Below are 23,521 nucleotides of genomic sequence, written 5' to 3'. Positions count from 1 at the left end.
GTTGTCAGCAGCACGGGAATCTGTGTTTCTTTTTGTTGTGCCATCTTGTGTCACTTCTCCATGTGGACGGCACCATTCTTAGGCAGGCTGCACTTTCCACTATTTTTAATCCGCCTGTCTCCCACGTTTGGTAACTCAATGCGGCTGCGCATAGGTCTGGTCCAATCGGATAAAGGTCAGGCCTGAGCGTGGAGGCACTGTTCTCTCAGGCGGCAGAAGAGCTTGCTCCTCCGTAATCTGTTGCTCCGGGGCCGCCGGAAGTGAGCCATAACAGTGGAAAACGTTGTTGCCAGAAGTTCCCGGAAAAAATCGCTACCGGGTGATGGCGGCAGAGTATAAGGCTGCTGTAAATGGCAAACTCTTGCCCGGTGTTTAGAGGCGGGGTGGAGGACGTTTCTGGCCAAAACTCTGGCCGAGACGCGGAGACGATGCTTGGCTGCCGGTGCAGAGAGGCGTAGACACTGGGATCCGGGGGCGGCTGCCCTGTGGAGACTAGAGGGGAATCAGCCGGGCCGTGGCGGGAGAAGCTGAGCCGCCCTCGCCGGCAGCGGTGTCCCTCGCGGCTGGTGTGGGTTCGCAGCGCGGAGGCGGAGCAGCGCTCCCGGCGGCTGAGGTGCTGGCTGCGCCGAGACCGCGAGCTGCCCCTGAAGCGGAGGAGCAGGCCCAAGGCCAGCTGCCACCTGGTGGGGCTGGTGCGCGCGTGTGCAGGGCCGAGGACGCCGAGCCCGCGCGCCTTACAGACTCGCAGAGCTGGATGGTCCCCCGAGATGAAAGCTCTAGCCAGTTGTTTCTCAAACCTAACAGCACATGGGACTCGTTCTGAGAATTTTTTTTTTTAGTAAGCATACTCAGGGCTACCTTTAGAATGTTGGATTTGATGTATCTGGTATTTTTAAAGCAACCTCTCGTCGTCTCCAACCCCCCACAGCCCAGATGATTTTGTCTGTTGTCACGCAGTGAGTTTGTTAACTCATTCATCCAGAAACAGCCCCAAGAGCCTCTTAGGTGCCACAGCCAACTAGACAGTGTGAATATAGTGGAACAGTTAAGACTTCTGCCTTAATTAGAAATGGCAGATCCATAGTTACTAGTTACTGCACCTCCTGCTAAGTGCCTTGTTAGAACAACAGAGTGCTTCAGAAGTGCGGAAAAGAAAAAGATTGACTGGCTTTAGGAAAGGGCAAGAATACTTCTTGTAAAAGGTGACAACTAAGCCCTTGAAAGGTAAGTACGGTATTATCAGACAAGTACAGCAGTTGAGGGAGGAGGTATCCAAGCAGTGGGGACAAGTGCAAACAGTTCTTACTAGAGTAAGAGTCCAGCAAGCAGCTAGGTATAACTGGAAACAAAGCTGTGTGTGCAGAAGGTGGTCGAATTATCTATATTTGCCCAGAAAAACTCAAACTAAAACACATGTAGTTCATTCACTTGAGGTACTGTAGAAAAAATACGAGACCCAATAATATGGTAAGAAGAAGCAATGATAGAATTAAAGCATCGCCCTTTTGCAATCTCTAATGAATCAATGGATCTACGCAGTAATCATCAATAACGGCTAACATAAATGGCTTGCTAAAATCCGACCTGGATAAAGCTAATAGATCTAATGACCAATTTACAGGAAATACAAGAGTCAAAGGAGCACATTAAAGGATATCATAGTGATGCAATTAACAGAACCTAGATTAGGAAATTATGGGTTAATCAACCTGGGTTTTTTCACCACCACCACCCTCCCCAAAAAAGGAAAGGGAAAAAAAAAACCAGATAGAGAAAGAGCCTATAGATTAAATAAGCCTTACGAGATGTATTAACTAATCACCATGTATGGAACTTGTTGGATCCCAGTTCAAACAAAGTATAAAAATAATAACAATAATTACTTATGGGTCCACCAGGAAAATTTGGACAGAATATTTGATAAAGGAATTAACCATTTGGGGGGTATGATGATGGTATTATGGTTATGGTTATGAGAGATATTAAAGTATAGGTGGAAAAAGAATAATTGTAAATCAGGTAACTTGGGTTCTGGGCCTAAAGCTGCCACAAATCCTATAACTTGGAAACTTCTCAAACCGCTTTCATGATTTACATAATAAGCATTTACCACCTGTCCAGTGTTTTTTTTTAATCACTATTTAAATATACTTAATAGTACTGCTATAACTCAGGATTTTCTTTTTTTAATCTACTTGTTCTCCTTTCATCATTTTTTCTTTTTAGTTTTTGCTTTTTTATGGTGTTTTTTTCCTATGGTTTCCAAGACTGGATTTTGCTGACCGCATTCCAGTGGTGTCTCCTACCCCCTTTTTTTGTTTTTAAAGGAAAGTTAAGGAAGTGGTATTAAAATGTATTAAAACCCATTAGTTCGTGGGAAGCGGATGTGGCTCTCATCTACCATATAGGAGGTCCAGCATTCAATTCCCAGGGTCTCCTGGTGAAGGCAAGCTGGCCCAAGCAGAGAGCTGGCCCGTGCAGGAGTGATGCTTACATAGAGTGCTGACCTGCACGGGGTTCTGGCCCGTGCAGGAGTGCTGGGACAGCAGGATGACACAACAGAAAGAGACACAGAGGAGAGACAATAAGCAATTCAGCAAACTGGGGAGCTGAGGTGGTGCAAGAGATTGAACACCTCTCTCCCACTCTAGAAGATCCCAGAATCTGTTCCCAGTGCCGCCTAAAGACAAGCAGACACAGAAGAACACATATCAAATGGACACGGAGAACAGACAGCAAGCACAAAACAATGAGGGAGGGGTAGGTGGAGAATAAATCTTTAAAAAACAACAAAAACATTAGTACCTGAGACATTTCCTCAACCTAATTAAGATTAAGAGAAACCATCTCCCACCCTGTTCAAGATGGTGGAGCTTCAGGCTCCCAGGCTCTATCCACTCACAGAAGCACTGAACAACCAGCAAGAACTTGGAGAAGCATCTTTCTCAAAGCTCCAGAAAAGTTAAAGGTCTATTGTAACAGGGTGAGCAGCGAATCAAGAAAAAGTCTACTTAAAAGTGGTAAGATTTTGTGGCACCTTGGCCGGCCCTTCTCACACCTCTCACGAACTCAGCATGGAGCAGTCTGCACGCCCAGTGCAGATCTTTGGTCCTAGTTGCAGAGGGAATGGGGTAACCCTCATGGATATACTGGAAGCAAGAATGTCAGACCTTCTATCTGGTGATAGCCTGAAGGACTCACCATCCTATAACTTGCCCTATGTGTAAAGGCACTCTTGGAACTCTCTACAGAACTGCGATGGGAGAGCAGTCAACTCATGCTGTCAGGGCAAGGGATTGTAGGCTGTAGGACATACAATGCAGTCCCCCAAGGACCTGAGGAAACTGTTTCCTAGGGAAGAAGGGAGCCAGGTAAATGGGGAATTCCTAGGGCCACACTGGCATGCCCAAGACCATCTGCTTAGGGAGAAAGGGTCAGGGAGGCCCCTAAGCTTTGGCCTGGAGCTATTCTCTCATTCTTTGCATGAGTAGTTGCAGACATAGGTCAATCTGCAAAGACCAGGAAATGTGTTTTCTTTCTTTTTTAAGCTCCCGGCAATCAAGGAAGCTCATAACACTAGTTGCATACAAGTTTAAGGAACAGAAGTTTCAGAGTCTAAATTCTAGTGATTGATTACACATTAAAATATCAAAATGTCCAGGTCTCAACAAAAGGTTACAAAACATACAAAGAAAAAGGAAACAATGGCCCAGGCAAAGGACATTAAAATATTAGAAACCGTCAATAAGGAGGACTGACCTGGGACATTCCAGAAAAAAAGAATCAGAGATCTTGAAGCTAAGGCAATTGGAATCATGCAGTCTGAGGAGAAGAATGAAGTAAAGTCAACTGAGCCTGAGAAACCTGTGGGACACCATCAGGCATACCACTATATGCATTGTGTGAGTGCAATGCATATAGGCAGAAGCAGAAGAAAAAGAATATTCAAAGAAATTGTGGCTAAAACCTCCCAAATTTAGCTAACATGACCATACATATCTAAGACCCTCAACAAACTCCAAACAGGATTAACCCAAATAGACCCACACCATGTCAAACTGAAGTGCCAGAGATAAATATTCAATGCCAATTTCTCACTGGAAACCACAGAGGTAAGAAGACAGTGGGAAGACATATATTTAAAAAGCTTGAAAGCAAAAAAATTGCCAACCAAGAATTCTATATGTGGCAAAACTGTCTTTAAAAAATGAGGGGTAGATGACATTGTGAGATGAACAAAAGCTGAGGGAGTTCATCACCACTAGACTGACCATACAAGACATGCTAAAAAGAGTTCTACAGACTAAAGGAAAGGACAATAAACAGGAGATCAAAGCCACATGAATAAATGCAAGATCTCTGGTGAGGGTAACGACATGGATAAATATGTCAGTACTATTGTATTTTTTGCTTCTAACTTTTAATTCCTAGAGGATATAAAAAGCAAATGCATAAAATGTGATGATAAATCAGTGGTTATGGACTCATAAATATGCAATTTATTACAAGAACTATATAAAGGTGGGGGATCAAAGGGATAGGAACATAGTTTGTGTCTACCACTGAAGATAAGTTGGTATCAAAGAAAATGAGATTGTTATAGATTTAGAATGTTAAATTTAAGCCTCTTTCTCTATAAAGAAACTATCAGAGAATATACAAGCTCATAGAGACAGGTTTCCAGTAGGAGAATGGGGAATGCATAATGGGTATAGGGTGTCTGTTTGGGGAGATTCTGTTTTAGTAATGGGAGGTGGTTAAGGGTACTACAAAATTGTGAATGTGATTCATCCCATTGAATGGTATGCTTGGGAGGAGTTGAAATGGGAGTTTATCAGGTTTCTCTAGGGAAACAGAACAGGAGATCTATAAATAGTATGAGATTTTATAAAATTGTCCCATGCGACAATGGGGATGCACAAGTCCAAATTCCATAGGGCAGGCTGCAAGCCAGGGACTCTGATGAAGTTCTTTGTTGAGTTCCCCAGGAGACGGTGGCTATTTGAAATAGAGATGGGGGTTCTCTCTGAATGCTGAAAGCACTTCTTTTAAGGCCTTCAACTGATTGGATGAGATGTCATTCATTGCTAAGAGCAGTCTCCTTAGTTGATCATAAATGTAATCAGCCATCTATATGTTGCTGGATTTACTCTAGGTTCTTGGCTATCTTACATACAAGAATTTAAGAACATGCTGGTTTAATTAGGCCAGTAATTTATTAAAGAAATGAGAGAAGAGAAGAGAAATGGGAGAAAATAACAGATCATGGCAGATATACTTGTGTACTAGCCCAGGCAGAAAGAGAAAAAAGGACAGTTTAGCCTCTGCGCTTGCTTTTTAATCCATTAATTATTCCTCCCTTTGTAATGTTCAGGAGAGGGGTCCCAAATGTTGCTGTTTTGATTGATTACCCACCTGTCAATTTCCGGGGTGGGGGGCGGTGGGCAATGATAAGGCACCTTGGAATATCCAGGGCTTTTCCTTGATCCTGGATGAAATCCTGTTCTAAATGGAGGATTCTCACAGGGTTCTTCCAGCAGCTTTCTGGTGGGAGGTTTTCTCTCAGATGATTTCCAGGTGGAATTCCATGGCCATCTTTTCACAGCTGTATTTTTTTTCTGCCAGGTCCCAGATTCGTCTTGAGCCTTTTTCCTGTCTCTCCTTACCTTCCACTCCTCAATAGCCGTGTCCTGGTGGTTGAAGACAGGAAAAGCTGTTTCTAAAGGAGAAAGTCACTCTGTTTTTCACATTGAGCTAAATCCACCAGGGAGAAAGAAACATAGACTCTAATTGTTTCTTCATCTTTGTTACTTCCTTTAATGGGTAGAGACCATTCTTGGTTTCCCTGATAGGATGGAAAGATGCCCCACTCCTGGTGACTCCTGTTGAAAGAGCTGTGGGTGTGTGAAGCCGGGGTGGTTTCACTTCCCGAGCATAACAACCTGCAAAACCCATGTAAATTCTCGTCCCAATATAGAGCCATAAAAAGTTGGACATGGGAAGCGAATATAGCGCAAGTGATTGAGCTCCCACCTACCACATGGGAGGTTCAAGTTCCCGATGTCTCCTGAAGATGACGAGCAAGACAGTGAGCTGACGCAACAAGAGACACAAGGATGAAAACTTAATGAGACACAAAAGCAGGGAGTAGAGGTAGCTCAAGCGTTTAGGCACCCGCTCCCACATAGGAGGTCCTGGGTTCAGTTCCCGGTGTCTCCTAAAAGGAAAGACAAGCTCGCAACAGACACAGCAAGCACAAACAACTAGGGGAATAGAAATAAATCTTTCAAAAAATATATTTTAAACTTTTTCAAAAAAAAAAAAGTTGGACATATGGAATCTGTTTCCCTTCCCTTTTACACAGGAGGTCTAACTGCAAAATAGGGTCATAATTTAAAGTGCCATTAACAGGCCATTTCTGGCTGTTTTCAAGGTTTTCAAGGCTATACTGTGGCCATGTGGCGTTACAGAAGAAGATCAGTTTCTCCTCCAACCCTTCGGTGGGCAGAATTGTCCAGTTCTCGAGAATATACCCAGTGGGGAGTCATATTCTAAGAGAAAAGAAACACTTTCATTAACCAAGCAACTAAAACAGTTTTATTAGTCAGCTGACCTGGCATCCCAGATATCAAGTCTGACTAAAATTTTTCCCTCCAAACCAAAGCGCCCAAGACATTGAAGCCTCAGGGGACATTTGGAGTTACTGCTCAAGTTCCTGCCGTCCCAAGAATCACAGAGCCCTTGCCGTGGGGCGTTCCCAGGGCTGAACTAGATCTTGGGAGATGCCTGAACCCAAAATTCAGACCAGAGCACCCCAGCCGGATTTGTGGGAGACATTAGGAGCAGTTACCCACACTAACCAAAACCCCCAGAACATGATATTTTACCTGGGAAAAGGAGCTTTAAATCTTCCCCTCTTGTTTTCCTTTTACACCTATTTTTACCCACTTGTTAAGAAGCAGTCTTACTTTATGGACCTACCTAGGAGTTTCAGAGCTAAACCAGACATTAAGCCCATTAAGAGATTAGAGATCAATTGTTCCAGCCAACAGGCCTCAGGGCCTGAAGCAATAACTTCACAGTAGCCTGGATAGGACCAAAACTTCACTAGCAAATGCATTTTCAGATTTTAAGACCTTCTAAAGCATTTTAAAAACCTGCAGTGAGGAATTAAGCAGTAGGAAGATTAAATGTGAAGTTTGGGTGAATTATGGACACAGCCCCTGGTTCGTGACCCACCTAGGAAAGGGAACGTGAGCCACCCTGCAGCACCCACCTTGGCCCTGCCCACTGCTGCCTTCCCTCCCTGTCCCTGACTGGAGAGCCAGGTGTGGTCCATAGGAAGGTAGGCCAAGGTGCTGATGCACAGGGGGTGGGGGTGGGGGTGAGGGTCTCCCAGGTATCCTTGCAGGCTGTTCCAGGCAGAAAGAAAATAAAGGACAATTTAGCTTCTGCACTTGCTTTTTTTTTTTTTAATTTTTAAATTTTTTGTTTTCTTCCCCCAAGATGGCTTCCTCATCTGTCTGATCATTATCTGCTCATCTTCCTCAGGAGGCACCCAAAACCCTGCACCCAGAACCCTACACCTGGGACCTCTCGTGTGGGAGGTGAGTGCCCCGTTGCTTGAACCACTTTCTCTGGTTGTGGCTCATTGCAGCTCGTCTTCTTTAGGAGGCTCCAGGAACTGAACCTAGGACCTCCCATGTAGGAGACATGTGCCCAGCTGCTTGAACCACATCCATTCCCCTGGACTTGCTTTTTAAACCAGCAAATATTACCCTTTTAATGTTTGGGGGAGGGATCACAATTGTTTGCCATTTTGATTGATTACCCCAGCCATCAATTCTGGGGGGGCGGGTAGCTCTTTGATATGATTATGAATTCCAAAAATAGATATTGGATTATGTTTGTAATCTGGTCTTTACCTGGGTGTGATTAAATTATGATTAGGGCTTTGATTGGGCCACGTCATTAGGGCCCAATTAGTCCCACCCACCAAGGGGTTAGGACTCACAGATAAAAGGCATGGCAATGAACAGAGATGAGGGTTTTTGATGTTGGGATTTGATGCTGAAGTCTTTTTTTTTTAAGATTTATTTATTTCTCTCCCCTTCCCCCCCTCACCCCAGTTGTCTGTTCTCTGTGTCTATTTGCTGCGTCTTCTTTGTCTGCGGCACGGGAATCTGTGTTTCTTTTTGTTGCGTCATCTTGTGTCAGCTCTCGGTGTGGGCGGCGCCATTCCTGGGCAGGCTGCACTTTCTTTCGCGCTGGGCGGCTCTCCTTACAGGGCGCACTCCTTGCATATGGGGCTCCCCTACGCGGGGGACACCCCTGCATGGCAGGGCACTCCTTGCGCGCATCAGCACTGCGCATGGGCCAGCTCCACACGGGTCAAGGAGGCCCGGGGTTTGAACCACGGACCTCCCATGTGGTAGACGGACGCCCTAACGATGCTGAAGTCTTGAGCTGGATCCAAAATGTGTTCAACGAGTGCGATGAGTGTGCCACAATGATGGGGGAGGTTGTTGGTGTGGGAGGAGTGGGGTGGGGGGGTTGGTGGTATATGGGAACCTCTTATGTTTTTTAATGTAACATTTTTTGTGATGTATATATCTTCAAAAAAATACAATTTACAAAAATGATGGGGGGGTGGGGAGCGGGTTATATGGGGACCTCTTATGTTTTTTGTGTGGTTTTTTTTTTTTAAAGATTTAAAAAATTTATCCCCCCCTGCCCCCCCCATTGTCTGCTCTCTGTGTCCACTTGTACCATTGGTGGCACCGGGAAACTGCATTGCTTTTTTATTAGGTCACCTTGCTGCGTCAGCTCTCTGTGCGTGCCATGCCACTCCTGGGTGGGCTGTGCTTTTTTCATGCAGGGCGGCTCTCCTTGCTGGACGCACTCCTTGTGTGTGCAGCACCCCCAAGTGGAGGAACCTCTGCATGGCACAGCACTCCTTGCACACAGCAGCTCTGCATGTGGGCCAGCTCACTACACAGGTCAGGGGGTCCTGGGTATCGAACCCTGGACCCTCCCATATGGTAGGCAGACATTCTATCAGTTGAGCCTCGTCCACTTCTCTCTTTTGTTTTTTAATGTAATGTTCTTTGTGATCTATTAACTTTAATTTTAAAAAGTTTAAAAAAAAAAAGTCTTAAGCTGGAGCCCCAGGAAGTCAACATACTGAGGAAAGAGAAACAAGCCCCGGGAAGAGAGGACCTGAGCCAGGAGAACACAGAGGAATAGAGACAGCTCCTTAGACATGGCAGAAACCCCAGGGAGAAAGACAGAGCCGTTCACCTGATAGTCTACAGCTGACCTTGTGGAAAGAGGCAAAGTCTAGAGAGCCTCATAGTCTATAGCTGACCTTGTGGAGAAAACAGATGCTGAGCCAAATAAATACCCTTTATAAAAACCAACAGATTGCTGGTATTTTGCATCAGCACCCCTTTGGCTGACTAATACAGGGTCGGGGGCGGGGGAGACAATGATAAAGCTTCTTGAGACTATCCAGGGCTTTTCCTTAATCCTGGACAAAAGCCCATTCTAAATGGAGATTCTTGTGGAGTTCTCCATCTCAGGTGATTTCCAGGTAGAATTCATGGCCACGTGTTTCACAGCTGTTTTTTGCTAGGTCCCAGATTTGTCTTTTCATTTCCTAAACTAGCCTGCCTCGTATGCAGTCAGTCAACTTACTAATGATAAAGTAAATGCCCTTGTATTACAATTAGCCCAGTGCTTGCTTGACCAACCAACTGGGCACCATTACCTGGCCAAGTTGACACATTAGCCTAACCATCACATCTGTTTCAACCCAAGCTTAAGGATTTGCTTAAAATCACACAGTTAGTAATTTAGTATAATCCCTCAAGCCTTCTGACTCCCACGCTGGGGCTCTTTTCATTCACTACATTTGTTCCCCAAAGTCAGTAAAAGAATACTTTCAGGTACACCTGTTTACTTGATCACCCCTCTCCAGAAAAAATCCAAACATCTCCTATGTGTGGCCCACCAAACACCAAGGCATGTAATGTCAATTTTAATTTGTTTCCATGCCAATGCTGACATTCTCTGTGTCCTGGTGGTAGAATGAAACTCGAAAAATAAATCACCAGGAAGTTGTGGGAAGAGATAAAAGACTTAAATTACTTGCAAACTGGGAAATTAAAATGCTCGTTTGGAACAGGAATTACAGGAAGAAGAGAAAATTAAGTACAATTCTGCCATCCTCATAAGCTGTAGATTCAGTTATATTGTTTTATCCAGGCAGATTGGCTGGCTTTGCCCACTATCATCTTGGCAAAATTAATTTGCAACTCTTTTTGCCTCTGTTTCTTCATCTGTACTTCAGAGTTCTGAAAATAAAATGTCAAAAATTTAGAGCAGTGCCTGGCACACAGAACTACTTGAGAATGAATATTAGGGTAAAATGCTAAGCTACAGTTAACAAAGCAATGAAAAATAAGGCTTATTAATTTCTCATGTCTCAGTTCCCAGGGGAGCAGCTCAAGTTAGAGGGATGGCTCTACTCCTTTCAGGTATCCATTCCATTGTTGTTCTGAACATCCCTTAGCATTGTTGGTGTCTTGTCGGTGAAGCTGGAGGGTTGCCAGGTCCAGGAAGGGGAATAACAGCAAGGTCTTAAGATCTGGCCTTAGTAGCAGCACTTAGCACTTCTCCTACTTTGACATCTGGCCTGACCCTACTGCAAGAGAGATTGGGAAATGGATAGCAGTAAACCCAGAAAGGATGGGAGAAAAATTTCTGATGGACACCTAATACGGCACAACAGCTATTTCCAGTGTTATAGGTACTGCTTCTTACAGATTACAGAAGATTCCACAATTTCCTTTGAAAATTGTTCAACTTACTCTTACGGTTGCCTTTAGGTTCTTCTTGGTTTAAAAAGAATCAAGACAGTGTATGAGGTATTAAAGCTCAAGTTTTTCCCTTGTTTTAGGAATGTGCAGCAAAAGAGGAAGACTATGAGAGAATGAAGTTGCTGGAGAGCGGTACAGAAGATGCAGAAAGATGGGAGAGGAAAATGAAGAAGAAAAACCCTGATCTGGGCTTTTCAGATAAAATAGACCTTTACTTTATTGAATGGCCCTGTTAGATAAGCACTGCCTTCAAAATTCCTGGTTTTAAGAAAGGTGTTTGGTGCTTCCTTCATGCAATGTTCTCTAGAGACCTAAATCCAGGAAAAATACAGAGAATACATCAGTAAAAAAACTTCATTTCAGTCAGTTGGATTCTTTTACTCCTTATGGTAAATTAAAGCCTTGTCACTCTTTCAGAACATGACTGCTTAGTTGTCCTGTACATGCATACATTAATAACAGACCCAATAATTACACAACTAAAATAGTCTTTGATTCTCATTTAGATTATGCTGCTGCCCAGTTACACCAGTATCATTGGTTGGTCAAGCAAATCAAACCCAATATGGAAACATAATGAGAGAGAAAAACCGTTAAATCAATGTGATTGAATATGCCTTGTACGTTAGCTATCAGGACTTGAATTTAAGACTGCCAGTTCCAGAGCTTTACTTTCTGGCCTTGGATACTGGCTGCACTTCATACTAGGTGTGTCACAATTTTTCTGCCTCATTTTCCTCATCTATATTCAAGGAGTAATAGTACTTACCTCATAGGGTTATTATGAGGTTATTATGAGGTTATTAAACAGGGCTTAACATATAGTAAGCACTAGTATGTGTTAACTGTTATTACTGGTACTAATACTGTAACTTAGCTATGGCAGATATCTCCTTTCATAGGTGTAATAAGGAATGCTAAATTGCCCTCTTTCTTTCCTTAGTTATCTAAGATAGTGTGCTTAAGACCAAAACTGTTCATAAGAGAGAGCATAATAGAGTGAAAGAGCAGCATATTATGGAAAGCACAGCTTAGTTCTCATTCAAGCTTTGCTACTATACGAATGTGGACTTATTTATAACTTCTGGTCCTTACCTAACTCATTTGCAAAAGTGGAGCACTGTAGATGAGTTCTTAAATAACTTTCAAATCTGAATTTTATTTCTTTCAATACCAAATACATGATCCCAAATGTATTCATTTTGACCACTACACTATAGTTACTCATAAACTTGTTTTCTCAGTGGACAGTAATTCTACCCAACATCAGTCTTCTTCTGGGAACATGTGCCTTCCACAGAGGAAATTGACAGGATGGTCAGACTTGGAGAAGCATTAAGTACTGACAAAAAGGAGCCTGAAACTTTAGCACCAACTTCACACCTAAATGACAAAGTTATTCGTGGCCTTTAAGTATAACATATGGATAGAAATTAAGGAACACTTGAATCATTGCTTTGAAAAATAGTAACATTCACCACTTTTCTGTGCTTTGGATTGGGTCATTTTTAGGCAGAAGCAACAAAGTATACATGAAAATTTTCTCTCAAAGTAGTGTGACCTCATTTCAATGTGAACGTAGGTATTTCCAAACTTTAGGTCAGACCACCTGACAGCACTATCAATTTATGAAATTCAAGGAAGTTAATTGAACATATCTCTTTGGAGAATTCATTTCTAAAGATAATGCTTAACTATTAAGACCAAAAAGCAGGTAGCTTCAAATGGCATCTTTTTCTTTCCATTACAGAATTGAAAAGCGAGACAATTATAGCCAGAGACATCCTTACAATGCAATGCAGATACTGACTATATTAATGAGAGGAATGCTAAATTCAACAAGAAGGCAGAAAGATTCTATGGGAAATAAACAGCCAAAATTAAACAAAACTTGGAAAGAGGAACAGCTGTCTAATCCCCGTCATGAACTGTTTTGACGAGCAGGAAGGGGTGAACATGCTGCAGCCCAATTGTACCAATAAACCAGAACTGTTTCTTTTCCTTTATAACTTGTATTCTAAGTTTCTATCAATGTCTGTGTATTTTCATGCTTATGTATTTCTTACCATGCACTTGTTTTAGAAAAATGTGCCTTATTATTACTGTGTTTAACGTATGTAATAATACATGTTTAATGTGAGAAACCTGCTGGGCTTGAAATTCTTAGCCACAAACATGGCTGAAGTTATGTCAAAGCTATGGTAGATAGTGCAAGTAAGGTGGCAGTGGCTACCAGAAATTCATTCTCCCCAGAAACTGTCATGATTACAAGTGCTTGCTTCTCCCATGCTCTACCCCAAACCCAAGGTGCATTTATCTGTTGACTTAAAGGACAGGTATAGGATTAGTACTCTTTTAAAATGCCATCTTAAAAAAGCAGTATCATTTGAAAGAAAGTCAAGTTAAAGTGTTTATATATATAAAATACAATTTTGACATGTCTAATTGGATCTTAAGCTTTATTTCAGTCAAAGTGTATTCAATGCCTTTTATTTTCAACTGTTACTAAAAAAATTAAAACGTGATTTGAATATAATTATGGCAAATACAGGACAGAAAACCTCAAGTCAGAGCTATCCCATAAAAGTGAAGATTATTTGTGTTATGTCCTGTGAATAAAAACATGACTAAGATTGGGAGCACTGTCAGGCACATTTGTAATCTACATTCAGCACACCACTAGGAAGTTAAGTTATGAATGATTTGCTGGTAAAGATGGCAACACAAGTCCTATTAATAAAGGTATGTATTCAAAGTACTGTGAATAGTGAAACTATAATGTGGTACATTCACTGTTACAGAATGAGGCAGATCTATACTGATAAGAAGAGATATTCCTAACACAGAGGCTTATATAAGCATAGAATAAAGTCCACAAGAATGCACATCATAATTTATGATTACACTTGAGATGCCTAATTTTTTTTGCTTTACTTTAGTAATTTGAATTAAAATTTAGACTATTGCCCATGCTACCTAATCTTACAAAAAGAAATCGTTTGCCATACTTTTAAGTACTCAATTGTCCCCCTCCCGAACCCCAGTATTTTTTTAAAAAGACATTTAATACCTTCGTACTACGGGAAAATGAGGTGAGGGAAAGACTAATAGGGATAGTGATATTTGACATAGGCTTTAAAGGGTTTTAAATAGGGAGAGAAATGACACTCCTTGCAAATGCAGCTTCAAGCAAAACAAAAAAACAAAAATAAAACCCAGACGTTAGTATGACTTGAGGACCACCCTGAAGTAGCTAGGTGGACAAACCCATTAATTCACTCAGGCAATGTATATATATACATTGTAATGTAAGTATATACTTAAAGGCAGGTTCCATTTTGAAGAACTAGAAGTATCCAGGTTGGAGCCATTAAGTAGGAATTTGGAAACAAGCTGAGAAACCACGTGGCATTAAAGGTACGATGTAAAAAGGATGTCTTCACCCAGAACAACTCTATTCCAGAAAATTCCATTCAAATCACATGAGATTGGCTTGAGGAATGACCAAAGCTGTACAGCTAATAGTAAGAGAAATTAAAAATCCAGAAATGTACATATACAAGTCTTACATGTTTTACAGGACCTTCACTGTAAAAATGTAAATTTCTGAAGAACTTAGAACGTCTTTTCATTCTATCTTCTGGGTGTTTTGCCTTTTCCTAAGTGGTTTCTTTGGCTTCTAAAATCTTGCCAATCCCATTTTCTAATGTTATCCCTGTCTATTGGAAATAGATTTATTTTCTAAATTTATGTGGCTATTCAAGATGGTGGCAAAAGGGGAAATAAGATAGAATTAAAAAGGATATCTACAGAAGTGGATGTGGCTCAAGAGATTAGGCTTCCACCTACTACATGGGAGGTCCCCGGTTTGGTTCCCTGTGCCTCCTGAAGGTGTGCTGGTGCAATGGGCAGGCGCAGTAAGCTGATGCAACAAAAGGGACACAAAGAGGAAAGATGAGAGGGAAACGGACTTTGGCCCAGTGGTTAGGGCGTCCATCTACCACATGGGAGGTCCGCGGTTCAAGCCCCGGGCCTCCTTGACCCGTGTGGAGCTGGCCCATGCGCAGTGCTGATGACGCAAGGAGTGCCCTGCTACACAGGGGTGTCCCCTGCGTAGGGGAGCCCCACGCGCAAGGAGTGCACCCATAAGGAGAGCTGCCCAGCGCGAAGGAGGGAGCAGCCTGCCGAGGAATGGCGCCGCCCACACTTCCCGTGCCGCTGACGACAACAGAAGCGGACAAAGAAACAAGACGCAGCAAAAAGACACAGAAAACAGACAACCGGGGGAGGGGAGGGGAATTAAATAAATAAAAATAAATCTTTAAAAAAAAAAAAAAGAAGAGAGACAACAAACTGGGGAGCTGAGGTGGCTCAGATAACTGAGCATGTCTCTTCCATGTGGAAAGTCCTGGTTTTGGTTTTTGGAGTTTCAAATCTAAATCAGTTGAGAATTTTGTTAAAATTCCATAGGCCTGGGAAGCGGATGTGGCTCAACCCAATGGGCTCCTGTCTACCATATGGGAGGCCCTGGGTTCACTTCCCAAGGCCCCCTTGTGAAGGCAAGCCGGCCTGCGCCCGCGGAGAGCAGGCACAGCAAGATAACACAGTGAAGGGAGACAAGCAGACACAGAGCAGACAGCAAGCAAATGGCAAGGGGAGGGGGGATAAGTAAAATCTTAAAAAAAAAAACAAAAAAACAGGCCCCCCAAAATTAAAATAACAACAAAAAAAATTAAAAACAAAAAAAAAAGAAAAAAAATTTCAATAGGCCTAGGGAAACGGATGTGACTCAGGCAATAGAGCTCCCCCCTACCACATGGGAGGTCCCAGGTTCAGGTGCCAGTACCTCCTCAAGATGGAGACAGCGAGCTGGCATAAAAAGAGACACAAGGAGGAAAACATAGTTAAGAAACAATGAAGCAGGGAGCAGAGGTGGATCAGGTGATTAGGCGCATCCCATGTGGAGGTGGTCCCCTGGTGCCTCCTAAAAAGAAGACAGTACACCACAGACAGACACAGCAAATGCAAACAACAAGGGGGTGGAGAGAAATAAATCAATCTCAAAAAAAAAAAAAACAGTCAGACTGATGCTGTACAGAACCACACTTGGGAGTAGCAAGGCTTTGAACAAGATATGTTCCTATTCTCTGTTAAACAAAGACCCACTGGGTAATAAATACATAATACACCGAGAGTAAAATAATAAAAACAAAACATTTATTATCGATTATCATCTTACAAATTTTACTTACATAACCAAATGATATTATTCAAAATATTTACAAGTATATGTACAAGAACTCCCACCTGTATGTAACCTCTGGTCCATTTGTTCTCTCTCACATCTGTAAGAGATACCTAAAATGTTAATAAGTACTTAAATCTTTTCATATTGGCATTTTTATTCTCAACAATTATCACTAAACATCTTATAAGGATTGGATAATGCTGGAAACACAAACTTGGAATAAAGTGCTGTTTCAGGCAACCTCAGCCAAGGATTTTCTTCTTTTAAACAGGCACCCACAGTCCATATGGACTTCTTTTCTCATGTACTTTCGGGGATCCTGAAGAAGTATCTTCTAGAGTAGTTTTAGTTGATTTCTGAAATATTGGCTTTGCGACAGAATTCTGTAAAAGAACAAATTCTTCCATCAACTTTCCAACACATACACTTTTATGTACATGCTTAAAATACTTTTTGTAAAATATGACAATTTGATTTAAAATTAGTGCAAAGAAAGATTTCATTTGTAACTTGATTCAAATCTAACCACACATCACAGGAAATTTGGGGAAAATCGAACACGGACAGGGTTATATTATGAAAGGTGTTATTAAGTTTTGAGCTTTTTAAAAGTCCTATTTTAAAAAAAAAAAAAAAAGATACTGAGATTACATAAATATTACATAAAGAATGTAGGGGATTCCCATATGCCCCACTACTAACCCCTCCCATACTTTCCCACATCAACATTTTTCATTAGTGTGGTATTTATTACAATTGAAGAATACATTTTCGTGCATTGCACTAAGCATGGATTAAAGTTTATACTTTCTCCCACCCAAATCTGTAGGTTATAGCAAGATATATAATGCCTGTATCTGTTGTTGCAATGTCATTTAGGACAATTACCAAGTCCCGAAAATGCCCCCGCATTACACTGGTTTTTCCCTCTCCCTGCCCTGAGAACCTCCGGTGGCCACTGCCTCCGTATCAATGATATAATTTCTTCCACAGCGAGAATCACAGAAAGTGTATAGTAGAATACCAGTAAGTACAATCTAAGCACCCTCTCGATAACAGAGGTGGAGTGGACATAACCATCCCAGGGTCCACAGAATGGAGGAATAGAGTGGACTTACTGATATATATTCTATTCTGGAACTATTGTGATTAGTAATGGAAGTAAATGTAGCACTGAGATAGAGAAAGAGGACATGGTAGTTGCTGAGGGTGGAGAGTGGGAAGAAGAGATGTGATGTGGGGGCATTTTCAGGACTTGGAGTTGTCCTGGGTGGTACTGTAGGGGCAGTTACTGGACACTGTATGTCCTGCCATGGCCCACTGGGTGGACTGGGGTAGAGGGTAAACTATAATGTGGACCACTGACTACGTGGTGCAGCAGTGCGCAGAGATGTATTCAAGTGCAACGAATGTCCCATGATATTGGAGGAGGTTGTTGTTATGGTAGGAGTGGGGTGTGGGGGGAGTATGTGGGGATCTCGTATTTTTTAATGTAACATTAAAAAAAAATAAAGACAAAGAAACTTAAAAAAAAAATACTTTAGTCCACAGTTCATTCCCCAATCCTAGGATTCTGGGATGTTGATGTCCCCTCCACCTCTAATTGTCTTTCTCCTACTGATATAGTTTGATTTAAGGATCTCCTGTCTGGGGCTTGTTTCTAAAATAAAACTGATGAAAGTGAATGTTAAGATATGGAAATCCATTATATGTCACTTGTAAAATTAGCCCAAAAATAAAAGACATTAGCTATTCATAAAGACCCTTAAAAGGCCTCAATGCATCACCACAAAGTCTTCAAATAGGAAATAGAACAAATATGTTCTAACTCTGACTTTTCAGTGACCAATAATTAGGTAATACTTACATTAGAGCTGAAAGCTATACTTCTCTGCTGGAAAGGTTTTTCATTACGATTTTTAGGTCCATCTTCTGTAAGTTTTTCTGACAGCTAGACAGATAAGGAAAGTATATTTTAAAAACATAAAACTGATTAACAAGTACTATATAAAAAGCAGCCCAAAAGTACATTCAGTTGTAGACACAAATCAGATTGTACCTAATTAGTTAGCAGCCAAATTATGTTGTAGCTTTTCCCATTAAAGTGATTTAATTATAAGCTTGATTAAGAACTATTCAAATTCTACTAATTTTTTAAAGTAAAGCCATACCAGAAAAAAATACCTAGATTCTAATTTCTTCAAATAAAGAAGTTATTTGCCAGTTTTGGCATCTGAATTGAACTGATCACAACTTGAATAAGCAACCCAACTAAGACCATCTATTATTACTAGTCAGGGTTGAACTTAACCATCACACAAAGCAAACCTGCATGTAGGATCCCAATGGTCGGTTCATCTAGACAGGACATTTTGCCTGTGTTTTACACTGACTGACTCTTAAATTTTCTTCTTAATCAAAAACTTCAAACTTTAATGATTACTTTAAAAACTAACAAAGCATTCTCTAAATATTTATTTCAACACAGAATCAGATCCAAATATGAATATCAATTCCTAACTACTTTAAAACCTCTAAGGCTATGAATTTTTAAGCTTTGGATTTCACATGAATAATTTAAAAGGACATTTGCCAGTTCATGTCCTGAATATTTCTGGAGAATAACTTATCTGCAAATGAAGCACGCCTCTTCTTCTGTAATCTCTCAAAACATCTGGAACATATTGCATATATTATAAAAGGGACATCTATATTCACAGATGCCCCACCTTTACTGTATACCTTTGATTAGTTTTTATTATCTGTCACAAATTCTAGCATGCACATGAATTACCAACAAAAAAAACTAGGCTTTCAGTGTTTGAATTTACACTTCAAATTATTTAAACCTCTGATGCTTTAACCCATGTTATCAATTACCAAGAGATTTTCTTCATCAATGTCTGGAGACCACATTCAAGATTTCTATAAGACAGAAATAAAGCAGGTAAACTATACCGTATGTTGAGTACAGAATTTGTGGGAACATAATGCTGCAATGAAAGCTACACAGAAATACTGGTACAGACTACAATTTAGAAATACCTGACAACTACATAAAAATTCCCAAAGTACCAGCCACAATATATTAACAGTGTTATGACAGCGATTAAAACTGTGCCAATCCGAAATGAAATTTATTATGCTCCCATTTTCATGGGTGAGACCTGTCTAGCATTTTCACATCTGATTATTCAGACATCAGCAAATTTTACTTTGCTGACTTTGGAAGTAGACAGTCTAAGACAAATCAAATAAAAACGGCTGGTCAGATCTTTCTGGCAGTTTTTCTCAAGAGTCTGGATAATCCTGGAATACTTACCTCAAACTCTGCACCATCATTTGGTACATCTGCTCCAAGGTTTGTTTCTTTAGCTATAGTAACAGTTCTGAGACTAGCTGGCAAGTTAAGGTTGGCTGTTCCTAGAGCTTTTGCTGCGTTGGCTTTAGCTACTTCTAACAGCTCCATTCGATCTGCAAAGGATAAAAACAAGATCCATCAATTCTGTAGTATTTCCCCAAGAAAACAGAGTTACAAATTAAACATTAGTTTTATTTAGACAGCAATAAAGAGCTCAAATGATTTATTTTTATTTCCAAATGTAAGGTATAACTTTATTCATGGAAAAGTCTCTACCTCATTTGTTGGTTAGAAAAATACAAACATTGTTAAATAAAAACATTGTATTTCACATTGTTTTTGCTTTCTCTTCAAATTCATATTTCTGAACTAGAAATTTTTCTGTAGATTTTACAACTATAGTTTTAGTTTCAAAGAAAAGATGTAAATATAGTACAGGAAAGCCATATACCTGCACACCCAGTTCACATTTTACACTGATCACAACTTTATGCAGCAATTGTCCCAACCCGTGAGCCAAGTCTGACACACTAGTAACTAAAGCCCATACTTTATCAGATTTCCTTAGGTTTTGTTTCTTTTTAATCTAATGTCTCTTTTTGTTACCGGACCCCATCATTTGTTTTTAAAGCCATTTAAAACCCATAGCTGATAGTTAAATGTTTTTTTGTTTTGTTTTGTTTTTGAGGTACCAGAGCCAGGGATTAAATCGGGGACGTTTTATGTGGGAAGCCGACGGAGCCACAGCGGCTCCCCAGAGCTGCCTCCTTCCTGCGGCTGCCTGTTCCCGTCTCTCAGGAGGCCCCGGGAACGGAGCTGGGCCTCCCCCATGGCGAGCAGGCACTCGAATGCTCGAGCCACATCCGCTCCCCGGGTCTTTTCCTCTCAAGGGGTAAGAATGTCCGTTTAAAAACAGACTGGTTGATTTATTGGACTTACCACACTCAGCTAAGATGGAGTTGAAGAAGGACAACCACCACACCATGGAGCCTAGAGTGATTACAACTGAAAATGGGAGGATTGCATCCAGCATCCAGGTGGAATCTGACCCTCCTCTTGACATAGAGGTGCAATGGACACAACCAATCCAATGTCCACAAAGAAGAGGTGGCATTGGATTGGGAAAAGTGGACATAATGGACAAAGGGTATGGGGAAAGGCAGGAAGAGATGAGAGGTGGAGGCGTCTTCCGGACATGGAGCTGCCCTGGATGGTGCTTCAGAGGTAATCACCGGACATTGTAAATCCTCACAGGGCCCACTTGATGGAATAGAGGAGAGTGTGGGCCATGATGTGAACCAATGTATATGAGGTGCAGAGGTGCCCAAAGATGTACTTACCAAATCCAATGGATGTGTCATGATGATGGGAACGAGTGTTGTTGGGGGGGGGAGAGGGGGGGTGGGGGGGTGGGGTTGAATGGGACCTCACATATATATTTTTAATGTAATATTATTACAAAGTCAATAAAAAATAAAAAAATTAAAAAAAAAAAAAAACAGACTGGTGGTTTAATAACAGTTTTAACTACTAATCAGGTAATGTACTCTCCAACTCGCCACACAAAAAAAAAAATCCTCCACAAACCACCTATGTTTCATACACCAAAGATAATCAAAAAACAAACTTTGGGAACTCTGGTTCCCTGGTCTATTCGTGCACTGCTACCACACGAGAAGATTAACCATGCGCCTCTCAGCGACAGAGGACTCACCTTTTTCACTTAAACGAAAGGGAGTTGTGCTCCGAGACCTACTCCTGGATCTCGCCCTCCAGCTCCTGTGTTCTTCCGGGTACCCGGTGCGGCCGAAGCCGTAGCACCGTCGCCGCCGGGTGACCGCGTAGGCCCTTCTGTAACACGCCCGCCCCCGAGAGCGGGACCCGCCGCGGGGCCGGGCCCGCGGAGGAGACCGGGAGCAGCTCCGGTAGGCGCCGCGGGGCCGCGCTCTGCGCCGGCGGCGGCGGGATCGCGACCGGCTCCGCGAGTAAGACCCCGACCGGCGCCTGTATTTCCGCTGGTGGCGCCTCCTGCAACGACACCTTGACCGGCTCCTCCTCCGGAGCCGGCTCCGACGCCCGGACGACGACCGACTCGAGACGCTAGAACCAGACCGAGAGCTTGTAGAAGACGTTGGACGACTACTGGACCGCGAGGAAGACAGCCGGCTGGACCGGCCCGATCGGGACGTCGAGGGGGAAGCCTCCTGCGGCGAGCCAGGCCACAAGTCGTTCACATAGTTAGGCATCTCTCCTTGTGTTTTTAGCCTTACTTTTCTTGGAGAAGAACCACTTCTCGAAAGCACTTCCCTAAAACAACCAAAAGAGAAAAAAAAACTGAGTCTAATCCGGAAGTGGGTCGCGGCGCCGTCCACGCCTCCCACAGGCCGCAGGAGGCGCTGGGCGCGGGCCGATACGAGCCTCGATAAAAACATGCCTTAAAATCCCCACCTAATGCTGTAAGCCGCGCACTCGACGCAAATGCTTTCCCGTCCCGCGACCGACCCCACTTTCTGCGCGACCCACGCCTGAGGTAACTGCCGGGCCGACCCCACCACCAGAAAATTTACCACAGGCCGCCGACGCCCCACTCGGGAAGGACAGAAAGGCCCAACGGACGCCCTCCTTTCGAAGCGTGAGACGAAAAGCGGCTTCTGGAAGTCAGCCTCACATCCACAACTTCAGGAGTCGTGGAACTGAAGACAGCGTCCAAAACCACGGTCGAAGATACCGGAAGGTAGAGCCCGAGATACGCAGACACGTTGGCGCGGCGGGCGTGGCGGGCGTGGCCTCCTTCTCGCCCAACCGCCGCCCTCCTCGTCTCGCTCCGCGCCCCTCCCTCCGCCTCGCGCGGGGCCTTCAGGCCGCGCCTGCGCCGCAGAGCTCTCGAGGCTGCTGCCAGTTTGTGTCTGAGGGGTGTGGCTGTGGTGTGTTGACAGAAATAGGAAAATATGAAGCGGCGCGACGCCAGCTTCTGGGCTTGCTGCATGGGGTGGGGCGTGGACGAGGAACAGTCGCGGGTTGTTTAGGGCTCGGACCTGGGCCTGATGTAGATGCTGATGGTGTGGTTGTCTTCCCTGGCCTCGGGAGTCTGCAGACTGGGGCTGTGCCTCACAAGCCATTTCCTCCGGTCTTTGAAAAAAAAACAAAAATTAAAAAAAAAAGGGGGGGGTTTACTTACATGATTTGGCCGTAAAGGTAAGAAATTATGGAGACAGTGCAAATAGGCAGGAACTTAATCAAAACCGTGATACCGCTTTTCCACACATCAGTTCACGTAAAAGCTGAAGGGAACATTTGTTAATGATGCTTAGGACTGGTTAGCTATTTATTCACTAATTGACTTAAAAAACAAGAATTGCCAGCCATTAGAAAAAAGTGTTCCTCCACCCCAAGTCCTTTAACAACCAAAGTTAGCCTTTATTCTAAGAGGCCAGAATGATGTCTGGGATATTGGTTCTCAGGACCGGATGCTTGGTGTTGACTATTAAAGACAACTACTTTGTTCACAGAGATTTACAGATCGAATACATTCCAAACATTTATTGTGATAAAGCATGATAAAATTGCCTTGAAAACTGGATTACTGGGAAACGGGCTTGGTCCAGTGGTTAGGGCGTCCGTCTACCACATGGGAGGTCCACGGTTCAAACCCCGGGCCTCCTTGACCCGTTTGGAGCTGGCCCATGCGCAGTGCTGGTGCGTGCAAGGAGTGCCCTGCCATGCAGGGGTGTCCCCCGCATAGGGGAGCCCCATGCGCAAGGAGTGTGCCCCGTAAGGAGAGCCGCCCAGTGCAAAAGAAAGTGCAGCCTGCCCAGGACTGGCGCCGCCCACACTTCCCGTGACGCTGACGACAACAGAAGTGGACAAAGAAACAAGACGCAGGAAATAGACACGGAGAACAGACGGGGGCGGGAATTAAATAAATAAATAAATAAATCTTTAAAAAAAAACTGGATTACTTAAACTTTCATTGAATGAACTGATCACTTTATAAGGACACTTACTGGTTATATTTTATGAGCATCTTTGTAA

At 42.8% G+C, this 23,521-nt stretch overlaps 1 protein-coding gene and 1 long non-coding RNA gene across 6 annotated transcripts; one reads left to right on the top strand and one right to left on the bottom strand.

Annotated features, from left to right (window-relative positions):
- The first annotated feature begins 216 nt into the window (after positions 1-216).
- On the top strand, positions 217-13,024 carry LOC131279817 (uncharacterized). Of its 2 annotated transcripts, none has more exons than XR_011649727.1 (3): positions 217-1,224; positions 7,552-7,607; positions 10,961-13,024. It is a non-coding gene; the product is annotated as an uncharacterized lncRNA (long non-coding RNA). The 2 variants fall into 2 exon arrangements; XR_009187282.1 differs by having other exon boundaries at positions 662-1,224; positions 7,507-7,607.
- A 3,051-nt stretch (positions 13,025-16,075) lies between these two features.
- Positions 16,076-22,490, bottom strand: LOC101429527 (arginine/serine-rich protein 1). Of its 4 annotated transcripts, none has more exons than XR_011649725.1 (6): positions 22,057-22,490; positions 21,204-21,796; positions 19,451-19,602; positions 19,009-19,053; positions 17,996-18,802; positions 16,076-16,511 (listed from the first exon to the last, which is right to left on the bottom strand). XR_011649725.1 is itself a non-coding variant. In XM_004465361.5 (5 exons), the coding sequence occupies exons 1-5, from the start codon at positions 22,473-22,475 to the stop codon at positions 16,392-16,394; spliced, it is 1,368 nt and encodes a 455-aa protein (XP_004465418.3). In that variant the 5' UTR covers positions 22,476-22,490; the 3' UTR covers positions 16,265-16,391. The 4 variants fall into 4 exon arrangements, 1 of the variants encoding a protein (XP_004465418.3); XR_011649726.1 differs by having other exon boundaries at positions 17,996-18,079; XR_011649724.1 differs by having other exon boundaries at positions 17,996-19,053.
- Positions 22,491-23,521: the final 1,031 nt, after the last annotated feature.

The sequence above is a fragment of the Dasypus novemcinctus genome, chromosome 9 (assembly GCF_030445035.2).
Source record: "Dasypus novemcinctus isolate mDasNov1 chromosome 9, mDasNov1.1.hap2, whole genome shotgun sequence".
NCBI lineage: Eukaryota > Metazoa > Chordata > Mammalia > Cingulata > Dasypodidae > Dasypus > Dasypus novemcinctus.
The sequence above is the reverse complement of the archived record's forward strand: the minus strand, read 5'-3'. Positions and strand labels throughout refer to the sequence as shown.